The following is a 13054-nucleotide window of genomic DNA, read 5'->3' as shown; positions in this document are numbered from 1 at the left end:
TTTTCTCTGCTTACAAAAAAACACTTCAACTTCGACCTTGTCAATTTTTGCCTCTCACAGATGCAATGGCCTCAGGCCATGAAATCACTGGCTTTCTTCTTCAATTGCCGGCCAGAGAAGGGATGTACTAGTCAAGAACCTGCCCAGAAATTGGAACACAAGCCAATCGTGTATCAGAATCAAGTCATAGAAGCAATGAAATCCACAATTTACACAGTATAGTTTAGAGATCAAACTGAGAACAAGCATGCATGAAGCTAAGAGCAAATGAAATAATCACTTTTCCATTTAGTGATGTTAGTTCTAACTATTTAGGTTTATGCTATATAAGTTTGTCTCTATGTTGAACTAACAAAACAATCAGTGGGAGAATCATAAATAAAGAAGAAAACAACTATTACACTTGCCTTCATCCCAGATTGTCGATCTGGGTTCACGATCACAGTGAGAATCGTAAATATAGAAGAAAATGTCTAAGTGCCTTCATCCTAGGTTGCTGGTCTGCACCCACAATCAAAGTATGAGAATCATAAATCATAAATAAAAGAGAAGAAAACAAATTCTTACATTTTTTTTAAATCCAAATATTCAGCTCTTTACTAATAACAAATTCTTACACTTGCCTTCATTGTAGATCATTGGCCTGCATTCATCTTCCTCACATGGTACCTGACCTTCTTAGAGAAAAGCTGGCTCCTCCGTTTCTCTTTGGACCTTGTAACACTTGCATCCCTCACCCCATCAGCCTCTGGAAGGAGATCAAGGTCTGATAACCTAGCCTGAAAGAAAAATGCATAACATAATGTCTAACAAGAAAAGTCTTTAACCAGATAATCGATAACTCTGCTCTTCATATCAAGTCCTTAACAAGCAAATGATAAAAGTTCAGAATTCTTTTTCAACTGAAGTTTGTTATAATTCTAAACACCAAAACTCTGTGGTTCTTCCTAGTGTTTGCAACATCCAGAAAGTTGCAACATCTCACTGATCACATAGTGATAGTTGTCATATTAGCTATAGCTTAAACTTCAGCACAAGGATAAAATTTTGTAAGGTTCTTTTGACTATTTTTGCTTTAAAAGTTTCAGCATCATGCAAAGTGCAATACAATTAAACACCAAAACTCTTGATTTTTTTTCCTTCTTCACTTTGATTACTTCATTTTTGCCCTTACCTTTGCTTTTCATCCCACCTTCCTACTTTCTTTCTACTTTAATCATTGTGATAAAGCAATAAAGGAAAGAAGCTCAATTTGCAATCGATTTATGCTTCACAAGGTGGATTTAAAGCATTTACCAGAGCATCAGCAGATGAATCCAGTGAGTCAGCCACGTCGAGGAATATGGAGCTGCGGTCAGACCATTCCTTAAAGACCTCCTCATGGTTTAGCTTGAGCCCCAAACCAGCCTTCAATTTCTCCTTTGGAGTCTCAGTGGAAATTGTTGTGTTTGCAATCTTCTTACAGCTCACTGCCACCTTCTCTGGCTTCTTTTTCTTCTTATCTGTTGCTGCCTTTGCTGCCGGAGGCTTGAAGTTGGGTAGAATATTTTGCACCGGCACCGTCGGAGTCCGCCACCATTCGCAGTTGTCCTGGGCCTTCAAAGCCCACTGCAAGTTATGACTGAGCCGTAGCCTGAGCCCCAGCTCAAGCTGGCCGCCACCGCTGATTCTACATCCGACTAGGCTACGAAGAAGGGGATTGATAGAGGAACCACCACTACTTAGTCCATTGTTGTTGTCCTCCTCGGAAGGGGTGTTGACGCTGAGGTTGCCCATGATGCTGTCGATGCCCTCCTCAACATCCTCGTCGAGGATGGACTCGGCATCAAAGTCGTCGTTCAATGAACCTGGCGAGTTAGGCTCCAAGGAGCATGACACGCTGCTGCTCACGGGCCTCCTGTAATCCTTGTCAGCAGCGAAATTGTGCTTGAGCTCGATCTGTGCTGCGGTGGTTGGCTCCTGCCGGTGGGACTTGTGGAGGAGGAATGCAGCATCGCTGAGCACCGGAAGGGGCGGCAGGAGGAGGTCGGATGGTTCCGGAAAAGAGGAGAAGGGCCTCGTTGCGCTCCTGGAAAGCTTCTTGAGGCCCTTAGTTGAGAAGACGTTGGGGTAGATGGTGGAGAGGAGGGCGGCGGCCTCGTTGTACGTCTGGTTGGGCCGCTTCCGGGACGTCCTCGTCTTCTTGATGGAGATTGCCAGCGCCGAGTTGCTCGATTCGGAGAGCGTGGAGGAAGGCGAGGAAGTATGCGAAGAGCGGGACGACGCCGCAGGCGGAGGCTTCACCAGGTCGAGGTCGAAGCCGTAGGTCCGGCCGCCCCCGCCACTGCTGAGGCACGACGACATCGCTCTTGGAGAACGGAATTCCACGGCCTACACGCCTTAAATTTGCAGAAATTTCGACAGAAACCAATCAAAACCTTGCCCCACAAAACCCAAAACCTTCAAGAAGTTGCCGTATAGAAAAATGATTCGAATCCAAACGAGGAAAAATTTGGCAAGCAATCAAAAACCCTAAACCCCAGACCGGAAAGAGAGAAGCGTAGCTCCGAAATCCAGATTCAAACCTGTGCAAAAGATTAAAGACGAAGATCGAATCGAAATCCAATCTATCACAAGGAAGCAATAACAACAACAGCTAGCGGAGCGAACAGGACTGGAAGTAAAATCCAGGCCAACAAGTCCAAAATTTTCTATTCCGATGATTCCAAAGCTTCAACCTCGCTTCCGCCGCTCATCCGGAAACCAACAAAATCACTTCCTTTTTTTCTCCTCAACGCGTCAGGATGGAACCCACTTCCAGTTCAACGAAAAAGGGAAACCTTTTGCATCAGGTTCGATCTAAAAATCTCTCAATAGGATTAAAACACGAAGGAAAGGGCAAAGGCGCTGGCAATCACGAGAAGAACCGTTGACATAGTTCAGATAGAAGAGCCGGTAACGGAGGAACTAGGAGGTGCTCCTGCTTTAAAAGGAGAGAAAGAGGAACATCGTCATCCGCTGCGCCATTGGACCACTCCAGGCCACGAGCGCCCTCCTCACTCTGCTATTGATGCTCCTCCTCCTCCGTTGGTGCTGATTTGGTCCTATTCTGGACTCGTTTGCCTGTTTTGTTCTGACTCTTTTGCCCCAGGGTTTCTCGCCTTTTCTTGATTGCAATGCCAACTCACAGAGTCAACACCTTGACGTTGCTACGATCAAATATATATATTTATCTTATATAAAGATTTTATTCTAAATTTAAATAAAATAATTAAAAAATCTTTACATCCATCACCATAATCATCCTCTAAATTTTAGATTTACAAATAATATTTTTTAAAGTTTAAAGAATAAATTCTATTCCTTAAAGATGATAGAAGAGAGTGAAAAAATAGAAAATCTAGTGAAAAATAGATATTCAAATTTAATAAAACAATTTTTTACTCTAAATTTTATATATTTTAGATAAAGGAATTGATATAAATACTATGATGGATAATCAATTTCTAACTCAAAAGGTACTTTCAAACCTTGCCATTCAGTCCAGATCCTTTGATCTATTTTTTTGGATCAAAGAATGAGCCACTTGTATCTAATAGTGGAGAGTCATGACCCCACCTATAAAATAGACGGGGTTATGATTTTTTCACTAATACATGCAAATATTTCTCTCCTATCCAAAAAAAAAAAAAAAAATAGACCAAGGGATCTACCTTCCTTGACATTACCTTTTCTGTCAAATCCTCGTTATAGTTTAAGGTCGCTAAATTTGACTTTCAATTTAGTCATAGAGTTCTTGCTCTTTACTCTCACCTAAATAAAAAAAGATAAAAACTAAGTTAGGTAATATCAAATCTGGATGATCGATCCAATCTTAAAAAAGTTTTCTACTTTCCTAAATCAAAAAGTACATATGAGGATTCATCCTAACCGTCATAATTACTCTTTACCATCACCTAGCTTGCAAATGCAATTAATTTTGAATGAGAGACGGAAGTTATTAATTGACAAGAGATTAGAAGGCTGTCAAGTATAATTTTATAATCATCAAGCTATGTTTAATTAAATACCAAAATTTTACAAAATAGATACTTCAAAAGGTTATAAATTCTTGTATTTTCTATCCATTTCGTCCACTTCTCTCGCATAAACAAATTTTTCTATATTGCCTTAAAATTCAAATCCTAAAAAGTTATTTTAGCTCTCAAATTCACATCTAAATCTTGATTTTATCATGTTTCTCAAATTATTCATGCTCATCTGCTGACATGGCAGTCTCTTATTGGTTAACCTAGATTTTAAAACCCGGTTTTGTAAGCTAAGGCAACACGAGGAATATTCTCTCGAACTCTATTTTGTGAGGTTCATTTTGCATACACGTAGGGTTTCTTAGATTCAATCATTTAACCACGATAAAATTCTTGTGGAGTATGAGAAAAGAGAGGTGTTCTTGGCTATCTTTATAGCCATCTCAAATCTTAGTAAATTTATCTTTTATCATACGTGTCTTTAATAATTACCAAATCACGTATATGGTCCCCATTTTACCCCTCGTTCCGTTCTGAACTAAAAATTTATGCGAACCACTCGTCTTTTTCCCGTGAAATTTCTTCTCTTTTGCCGTCAGCGTTCTTTTGCCGTCAGCGTGCATTTAATTGATAGTTATTCTTAAGCATCTTAATTACTCATCGAAAATTATCAACAGAAATTTTATTTAGATAATCGATAATTCTCGAGTAATATTTCATATCCGATATATCAACAAAAAAGACATACAATTCGAAATCGAAAAACTTTAGAAAATTAAGGGTGCATTTGGTACGCGCGTTTTTCATTTTCATTTTCTGAAAAACGCTCATTTTCTGAAAAATGATGTTTGATTTACATTTTTCATCCCTGTTTTCTAAAAAAAATAGACAGTATTTTTTAGAAAAACAGAGAATGATAAGAAGTCATTTTCTGTTTTCTAGAAAACGCGCATTTTTCAGAAAATGAAAATGAAAAACGCGCGTATCAAACACACCCTAAGATTTTTCTTCATTTCGGGATTAACGAAATTTTTTTACTCAAAATATCCTCAAATAAAATAAAATTGTAATAAAAAAGAAAAAAAAATGTAAAAGCAAAAATAAAAAATTAAAAAATATTTTAAAAATTTTAAAATAGAAAAAAATAGAAAAAATTTTAAAAATAATAAAAAAATAGGGAAAAAATAAAAAAGACGTAAAATAATAGGAAAAACGTAAAAAAAATTTAAAACGTAAAAATAAAAAAATGTAAAGAATTAAAAAAGAGAAAAAACATAAAAAATTAAAAAACATTAAAAAAATAAAAAATAAAAATAATAAAAAATAAAAATAATAAAAAATAAAAAAAATTTAAAAAACTTTATAAAATTTTAAAAAATAAAAAAAACTTTAAAAAATTTTAAAAAATGGGAAAAAAATAAAAAACAACAAATAAAAAAAACAAAAAAACACAAAAACGTGAAAAAAAAAATATAGTTTAAAAGATATAGAGAATTGATTTTATAACTAAGAGTAATATAGTAAAATATTAAATTAAGTTATTCATTAAAATTTTTAAACAAATATGTTTTTGTTACATTACTTAGGTTGAACGAAATAATATTTAATTATGTTTTATTCCCCATAACCTTGGTTATGAGATTACTTGGTAATCACATAACTAAGGTTATATATGATAACTTGAACCAAACACACCCTTAAAGTTTCCACTAGTCCTCCGACGAGTGCGAAAGATGAAGGCAATGACGAGGAGGTCAAGGTCATCGATGCATTTACGGTCGCGGGGCAAAAGTGATTCCTCAGTGAATGGAATAAGACTCCTGACAGTCGCCCCCTTTTCGTCCACACCGTGCATCTTTTCGTCGTCATGACCCTACTATTTTTCCTCAACTGTCGCCGCGGTGGCATTTGTCAGAAGACTCCACGGCCGATGTCGATATCGTCACCCTCATTTGCTCGTCGTTGCCGAACCATCCACTGTCGTCATCGGCCTCCTCGTCGTCTTCATCGTCCGTCGAGGAATAACTTTTGCCTCACGACCGAAAACACATCAAAAACCTCGACCTCCGCATCACTGCCTTCCTCCTTCGCACCCTCGGAGGACCAACGGGGAAAACCCTAATCATGAAAGAGAGGAAATTTCATGGGAAAACAATAAGAGCGTTTTGGATAAATTTTTTGTTCGGATACATTTTTGATGAGGATGAGAGGTACAATGGAAACCACTTATGTGATTTGATAATTACCAAAGCCATGTACATGATTTAGAAAATAGGCAGTCCTCTTAGGACGATTTAATGACTAACACATAAGGTATTGTCATCATGAGATTTAGGTTCGAATCTCGATAAAATCGAGATAAATACCTCCCTTATGTATTAGTTACTATCACTGGCGGAGCTAGCCCGGGTGATCTACCCGGGTTGTGGGTTACGTCGATATCGTCATCCGAGCTGCTCCCTTCTTCTCTTGTGTGTTTTTTTTCTTTTTCTAAGATAAACTTCGTATTTTTTCTCCTTGACTACCATAGACTACCCGAGCTATAACCCGGGTAGCTTAAAGCGTGGCTCCGTCCTTGGTTACTATTCCAAAGGCTAGTAGTCATCCGTAATTTAACTCTTCTGTATTGACTCTGGGACAGATTGATGAAGACACTGGGATTATTTATTCACCTTTTGCGACAATAATTTAAAAAATAGGCAAACTTGTCCAGTAAAATAAAGCTGTTGTAACTTCTTTAGTTGGCCTGGTGTCCTTTTCATGCTGGAGGACCTTATTTTAAATAATAGAAAAAGGACTATAACGTTCTATATTCTTTTCCAAACCATCTTCGGGCGGTTTCAAACCTTCACTCATGTATATGAAAACCCTACCAAACTCGAAGAAGCATCCAAACAACCCACAAGTAGTAGAAGAAGAAAATTAATCCCATTCTTCTCTTATGTGGTCAAGACTAAACCTCAAACTATTTTTGCTATCTCAAGCTAGCATCTCCTCAATAATTCATTTCGTCTGTGGTGGTGAACTTCCTATTACCTTTGTGATTTAGCTTCGATTCATCAAAGCTAATTAGCAACCTATTGGACAAAAATTCACTATGGATCCCACAGGCCAAGCCTTCACCTTATCGCCTTCGGTGAGCTAGTGAGGCCCAAAGGATGGCCACGTAGTGCCATGCACGTCTAGTGTTGGATTTGGACCATCTCTGGCAAGCTTCCAAGTGGCAAATCCACACCCAATGGATCTTCTTCGAACAGAGACAAAATCTAGCCAGTAGATGTTTCTTATCTGATTGATTACCTTTCTATGAGGCCAAGATTGGTGTGCGTTGGCCTAATTGTCATCGTCCGTAGGTGATAAGAACGGTGGTATCAGATTACTCACTGCATGCCTTTCGCATTTCACGTGAGTGCCTGGTACATGCAGATAACCATTTGAAGACTGATATTGTGCATTTAGTTTGATCTAGAAGTAAAGCAAGAAAACAAGCTGGAGTAAATATTCATTCACCACCTGAATGACTTACAAAGACGTTTGTTGCTTCTCTGTCCAGATTGTTTTATTAATAGAACCCAAATGAGGATATTAGACGTTGGTGAGGAACTTGTGCAGAAGGCAGTGGAAGTGATGCATGGCCATCTCCACTGCCGGTGCATATCTTCCACTGCAGTAGGCTGGTGATTCCAAACCGCGCTGAACTCCTTCGCATAGTGCAATGTCTTCTAACTACACCGATGAAATAAACTTCGCATCAGCAGCCTCAACCTTTCTGATCAATTGACACATGACATAACCAAGAAAGAAGTGATTACTTACCTGCACTCTCTCACTCTCTTCTAAACTTCTTTCAATGAAGGCCTTGTCATCCTGCAGTACATTTTACATGGTTTAGTGACACGAACATTGCTGGTACTGCTTCAGACAATAAATATATGCGCTATCTCGGAAAGCCTACAAAGCGTCAGGCTGGTGAAAAACTTAAATAGACAAGTAGCAAGTAGTGAGTTTTGGTTGGTAAAAGTAAGACTTGGCAATTGAACTGGTGAAATAAATCATACACCATCTGCCTGGTATCAACTACAAAGAAATTCCACACAGCTTATGTTAAGGTTTTGCATTGAGATGTTGGAAGTCAGATTGGTTCAGATGAACTCCTCCACAACACAGAATATGATTAGAAAAAATGACACGCCATCTGCATCTAATCAATGTCTCTATCAAAGTAAAAAAAAATATAGTAATAAAAAAATGAACAACGCATAATTATCCAAATGGTCATGAATTATTATTTGGTAAATCTACAATAGCAGACATGATATTGAGAGAGAGAGAAAAAATCCAATATGCTACTGCTAAGAAAAGAAAAAAAAAACAGAAAATATTCTCATTGCAAGATGAGTACTTTGGTGGCAATTAGTTATTAGAGTGAATGAGCATTGGAAAACCAAGCTACTTGGAAGGTGGTAATCAGGGTTAGAGACAATAAGGCATTAGATAATTGACCAAATGGACTCTTTTCATTTTCTTAAGCAGTGATTTTCCCATGCAAGAAGTGATTGACCAAATTGACTCTATAATTTCTTCACTTCATTATCACCTGTGAATGCAATTTCTAATATAGATATGCAGTAAAAGGCTCTTTCCTCCAAGAATTAAGTCTGAACCAATATGACCAGCAAATAATTCATTTTTACTTAATATATTATGCATTAAAAGAGTCAGTTTACCAACCAACACCAACAAGTGTACTATCGAAATTTAGATCAGCACCTTTGAACAAATTTTTATCAAAAGGAATCTGGATGACCAGCTAGGCAGCCAAAACATTCACAACAGCAGTGGAACAAAAAATATATCAAGAAGGTAAATTTAAGCAGGAGCTGGCCTGGTACCTAGCTGCATACATATTTCTTCTATGTTTCAACTTGTTATTAAGGAAGTGCTTCTCATCTCTCATGCTACTCCATGATAGGGGACTCAATCGCACGTTTTACCACATGAGTTTTCTCCCACTTTTACAAATCAAAACACCTAGTCAGTTCATTATTATTGTGACTACGGGGAGGAATCACTCTTCCACTATAGTTTTCACCGGAATCACTCTTCCATTATAGTTTTCACCATCTAGGATAACCAATACAGTTAACCAATAAAACGATGAAACTAACAGTCCAATATTTCTTTGAAAATTTTACAACCATACCAGCATATTTGTTTATGATTTCAGCCATAACTTATAACATAAACTCCAACCTTCCTGTTAAGTCACCTAAATGACGATTGATTCAATTATGAATCATCGGAGAGAGGTTCCACAGAATGAGTACAAATGTAAATTCAGCTCAACTCACAAATTACTCACCACAAGAGAGGTGTCCAGAAAATAATCAAACACAACTTGACATTTGGTTGTGGTCAATGGAACAACTAAATTAGTGTCCATCCATGGACCATACCTGCAAATATTCAAAGTCTTAGACATTGCAAGAGCTTCTAGATACCAGAGTTCATACATTTTCTACTTAAGTAACCTGGAGTTTTGTTGACTGCTAGCGTACCTGTTTATCATGAAGTTAGGGTATACAAAAGCATACAATGCCTTTGAACCAAGCCGATCAAAGCTCTGTTCAGCTGAAGCACCTTCACATCTTTGAATACTAACTTTCTCATACATCTGCTTAACACCAGTGAAATCCCACAAGGGATCATAGTATATGAATCATTAAATACATTAGAGAGGAATTGGAAAACATTAGTGCACAAGTCACTTTGAAAGAATATTCTAGCACGTACATGAAATAAAGATTTTTGAAGGAATACATAAAGTGAAGATTAAGTAGTTTGACAATAGGGTCAGATAGATTATAATTCAAAAACTAGCAACACAAATACTGTTGCTAAATGAACTGTCAAAAATCTTCTTTATTTATTCTAGTGCATTTACATTGAAAATGCCATTACAAACTAAGAAATAAATGCTCTAATAATAGAACACATGCCAAGCTAAAAATTGAATGATGAAACAGATGATAGAAGATACAACAATGGCAATCATAAATATAAGTTAACATACAAGCGTAGAGTAAGAATCAAGATTAAGACCGGATGCAAGACCTCCATGAGCATAAGGAACATGATAACCACCATCCAAGTAGTTGTCACAGAAAACCTAGATGGAAGGAAAATATGAAATAGTCAATGTACAATGTAATGTAAAGGGCCACACCTATTTTCTTGTGAATACTAATACTATTTCCCAACAGATGGAAGGATGAAAAGATGATTAACTAAATCAAACCTTCCAATTACACTGGAGACTATATTCACGTCTACAGACATGTTTCAGAGAAGAATCAACTCCATTTGTGCTGAGGATATTGGAAGAACTCCCAAGCCATTCATTTCCTACCATTTTCATAGAACCTCTCTGTTGAGATGAGGGATTCCCATCCAATCTAACAAGAACAAATGGTCCCCAAGTAGTCACTTCCAAAGGTACAAGTCTGAATTCCTGCTCCCAAGATAGGATAAGTTCACCTTTACATCATGGAATGAACTCATACAGAAAGATTCAGCAAACTTGCACAAAACATACATCCTTGTTGAAGTTCTTAATTCCTGTGATTCTAGTGGCCTTCAAGAGTGAGCCATCTAAAGCATATGTCCAACCCTGAATAATAAGATATTAGCTATGTCTTATACCATGCAACACGAAGTAGTGAGAGTGTAATTGATAAAGGAGTAACAGTCTATCTGAGTGCCCATGATATACTTAGACTTTAGATTATTCTTTCATATGACACCAGCTCTAGAAGTTGACATGGTGAGAGCAAAAATTGTATTACTACTACCAATATACCAAGGAAAGTAAAGAAGATGGTGTTGAATAGAAAAGCCTTCACTTCTAGTTACTCACATGGTAAGGGCATATAAAGCATGACTTCTTCCCACTTCCGGAGGCAAGTATTGAGGCATGGTGGCGGCACACATTGTGGAAGGCATGAAGATCCCCATCAGCATCTCGGCAGATGACAAACTCAACATTCCCTAACCTGATGTTGCACTTAATTAGATAAAAATGTAAAATGTATATATATCAGAGTGGACATGGCATGTATAACCACGAATTCTGGAAATATATAGGTGTAGTGACTACATTGTTTATAGCTGCAAAAGTTTATGACTCTGAAATTAGTTCCAGAAAGTTAAAACATTGTAACCATTGGTTTAAAATCTTTATATTCTGACAATGCCTGACCTAATTAGTGTTCTAGGGCACTCATGCATCTTACAATCCCAAAGTCGACCCTATTCTCTGAAATATGCATTTATATTCAGGTCAAGCAATACAATTAGTATGAACCATGACATGAACCACCGCACAAGTCAAAGTCCCACACGATTACTCATGGGTGAGAGCACCAATTGTAGCAAAAAAGGTGATTACACTAAACCCAGGCGCCCCTCACAGCCCGTCATCAGGTTATGTGAAGAGAGGTAAATCACAGGGTCAGCTTATAGCCGATCACCAAGTAGCTAGGGAGTGAGAGAAGTTTTTTTCCCCGAGGGCATGCATTGTAGCAAATTTGCCACCCTCTAGCCAATTGGGCACCCCGGCGGGGTCATGGGTGAGACACTAAGCCACTATGAGTTCATGACTTCCAAATCCTTTATTATGCATTCTCATTACATCAAAAAAAGTTCACTGCCAGCTAGGAAAACCCGATTCTAAGTTTTCAGGACAGCATTTTGGACAATTGAAAAACTTGGCATAAACATGCAAGTGCTTCTTCAGTGAAATAGTTCAAGTATTTAAACTTCCAAATATTCCGAGGTTCAATCAAATAACTTAGCAATACAATACAGCGTTGTACAATTCACATATAGACCTACCAAAGAAGAATTCGATCAGAAAAGAAGCTTAATACCTTCCAGTGAAGAAATCATGAGGACGCTCGATTTGCTCAGTATAGCCTGCATATGATAAGATCAAAGAATCATTTAGAAAACAGGAACCAAAAAAATAATAATAAAAAATCCAATGATAATTTTCCACTTCCACTGGCCCGTTTGACCAAAAGATGATTGTTTAACAGAGGAGCCATACCCAATTAATCGAAAACAAAATAACGAAAGGGTAAATACAGAATCAAACTTGATATGTTTTCAAAAACAAATAATATCACGCTCTAGATCGTCGCTAGCGGAGAAAGATCATCCCTTTATAGATTTAGAGAAGACGAATTACCAACAGCCTGCCACCCACGGAAAAAGACGCGCTCAAACTCGAGGTCAAGAAAGGAAGCGTCCGTGTACCACGAGCTGGGAGGGGTGATAGCTTCAACAAGAGGAATCTTTGGATCGAACGCCTCAACCATTCGGAGCTGAGCCTGCGATATCCCGATTTCCGTGGAAGAAGAGGAGGAAGATGAAGATCTGCACACGACGCTGACGGTACAACTACGGGTCGAGCAAGAAGAAGATGAGGAACGAAGGAAGCCGGCATCTATGAAATTGGTAGAGCTCCAGATGCCATGCTTGGCGGCCATTGCAATGGATTCCGAATAATTGGAAGATCCAAAGTACCATGTCCGACAAGTTCTCTCTCTTTTATAATGGGAGAAACGAGTTGGCCTACCAAACCTTACGGATCAAATCATAATATAATCTTTGCAAAAATAAATTAAAAAAAAAAACAGACGTGTCGATCTATAAATTAATTATTATTGAATTTTATTATATGTATTAAGTGAGCTTATTTATAAATTGAATATTTGACTAGAATTTGAATCCTTTAAATGATCTAATATTTGTTTATTAAATTTTGAATTATTAGATGTGAGTTTAATTTAATTTATTATTATTTATGTGTTGATAATAGATTGAATTTCTATATAAAAGAGATATCTTAAAAATTTAAGGTAATCTTGACAGAGTTTTTGATTTTCTATTGATCTAGAGATTTTCGACTCCGCCACCTCCTAAGTCTCTTGGAAGCTACATCTTCTTCCACAAAAATCAAGCCAACGACGCTATGATAAGAACAA

At 37.5% G+C, this 13054-nt stretch overlaps 2 protein-coding genes across 4 annotated transcripts; both read right to left on the bottom strand.

Annotated features, from left to right (window-relative positions):
- Positions 1 to 5: 5 nt before the first annotated feature.
- LOC121967715 (protein CHLOROPLAST IMPORT APPARATUS 2-like) lies at positions 6 to 3150 on the bottom strand. Of its 2 annotated transcripts, none has more exons than XM_042518115.1 (4): positions 1297 to 3150; positions 618 to 779; positions 408 to 501; positions 6 to 139 (listed from the first exon to the last, which is right to left on the bottom strand). In XM_042518115.1, exons 1-2 carry the CDS (start codon positions 2341 to 2343, stop codon positions 636 to 638), a joined length of 1191 nt encoding a protein of 396 aa, XP_042374049.1. In that variant the 5' UTR covers positions 2344 to 3150; the 3' UTR covers positions 6 to 139; positions 408 to 501; positions 618 to 635. The 2 variants fall into 2 exon arrangements, with proteins under 2 accessions (XP_042374049.1, XP_042374048.1); XM_042518114.1 differs by having other exon boundaries at positions 624 to 779; positions 1297 to 3149.
- Positions 3151 to 6975: 3825 nt separating this feature from the next.
- On the bottom strand, positions 6976 to 12608 carry LOC121967714 (choline monooxygenase, chloroplastic-like). Of its 2 annotated transcripts, XR_006107831.1 has the most exons (11): positions 12256 to 12608; positions 11936 to 11981; positions 10924 to 11059; positions 10603 to 10677; positions 10306 to 10518; positions 10081 to 10176; positions 9566 to 9681; positions 9370 to 9463; positions 7824 to 7874; positions 7534 to 7733; positions 6976 to 7420 (listed from the first exon to the last, which is right to left on the bottom strand). XR_006107831.1 is itself a non-coding variant. In XM_042518112.1 (10 exons), exons 1-10 carry the CDS (start codon positions 12554 to 12556, stop codon positions 7593 to 7595), a joined length of 1269 nt encoding a protein of 422 aa, XP_042374046.1. In that variant the 5' UTR covers positions 12557 to 12608; the 3' UTR covers positions 7486 to 7592. The 2 variants fall into 2 exon arrangements, 1 of the variants encoding a protein (XP_042374046.1); XM_042518112.1 differs by lacking the exon at positions 6976 to 7420 and having other exon boundaries at positions 7486 to 7733.
- Between the last annotated feature and the right edge of the window lie 446 nt (positions 12609 to 13054).

This window comes from Zingiber officinale, chromosome 3B (genome assembly GCF_018446385.1).
Source record: "Zingiber officinale cultivar Zhangliang chromosome 3B, Zo_v1.1, whole genome shotgun sequence".
Taxonomy (NCBI): domain Eukaryota; kingdom Viridiplantae; phylum Streptophyta; class Magnoliopsida; order Zingiberales; family Zingiberaceae; genus Zingiber; species Zingiber officinale.
Note: the sequence above shows the minus strand (reverse complement) of the source record. Positions and strands in the feature narration are given on the sequence as shown.

Coding starts and splice junctions, on each gene's coding strand:
- LOC121967714 (XM_042518112.1), bottom strand. CDS start 12,556: ATGGCCGCCAAGCATGGCATCTGGAGCTCTACCAATTTCATAGATGCC. Junction 10,519..10,602: donor TTAAGAACTTCAACAAGGAT/GTATGTTTTGTG, acceptor TCTTGGGAGCAG/GAATTCAGACTTGTACCTTT. Junction 7,734..7,823: donor AAGAGAGTGAGAGAGTGCAG/GTAAGTAATCAC, acceptor TCATCGGTGTAG/TTAGAAGACATTGCACTATG.
- LOC121967715 (XM_042518115.1), bottom strand. CDS start 2,343: ATGTCGTCGTGCCTCAGCAGTGGCGGGGGCGGCCGGACCTACGGCTTC. Junction 780..1,296: donor ATTCATCTGCTGATGCTCTG/GTAAATGCTTTA, acceptor TTTTTCTTTCAG/GCTAGGTTATCAGACCTTGA.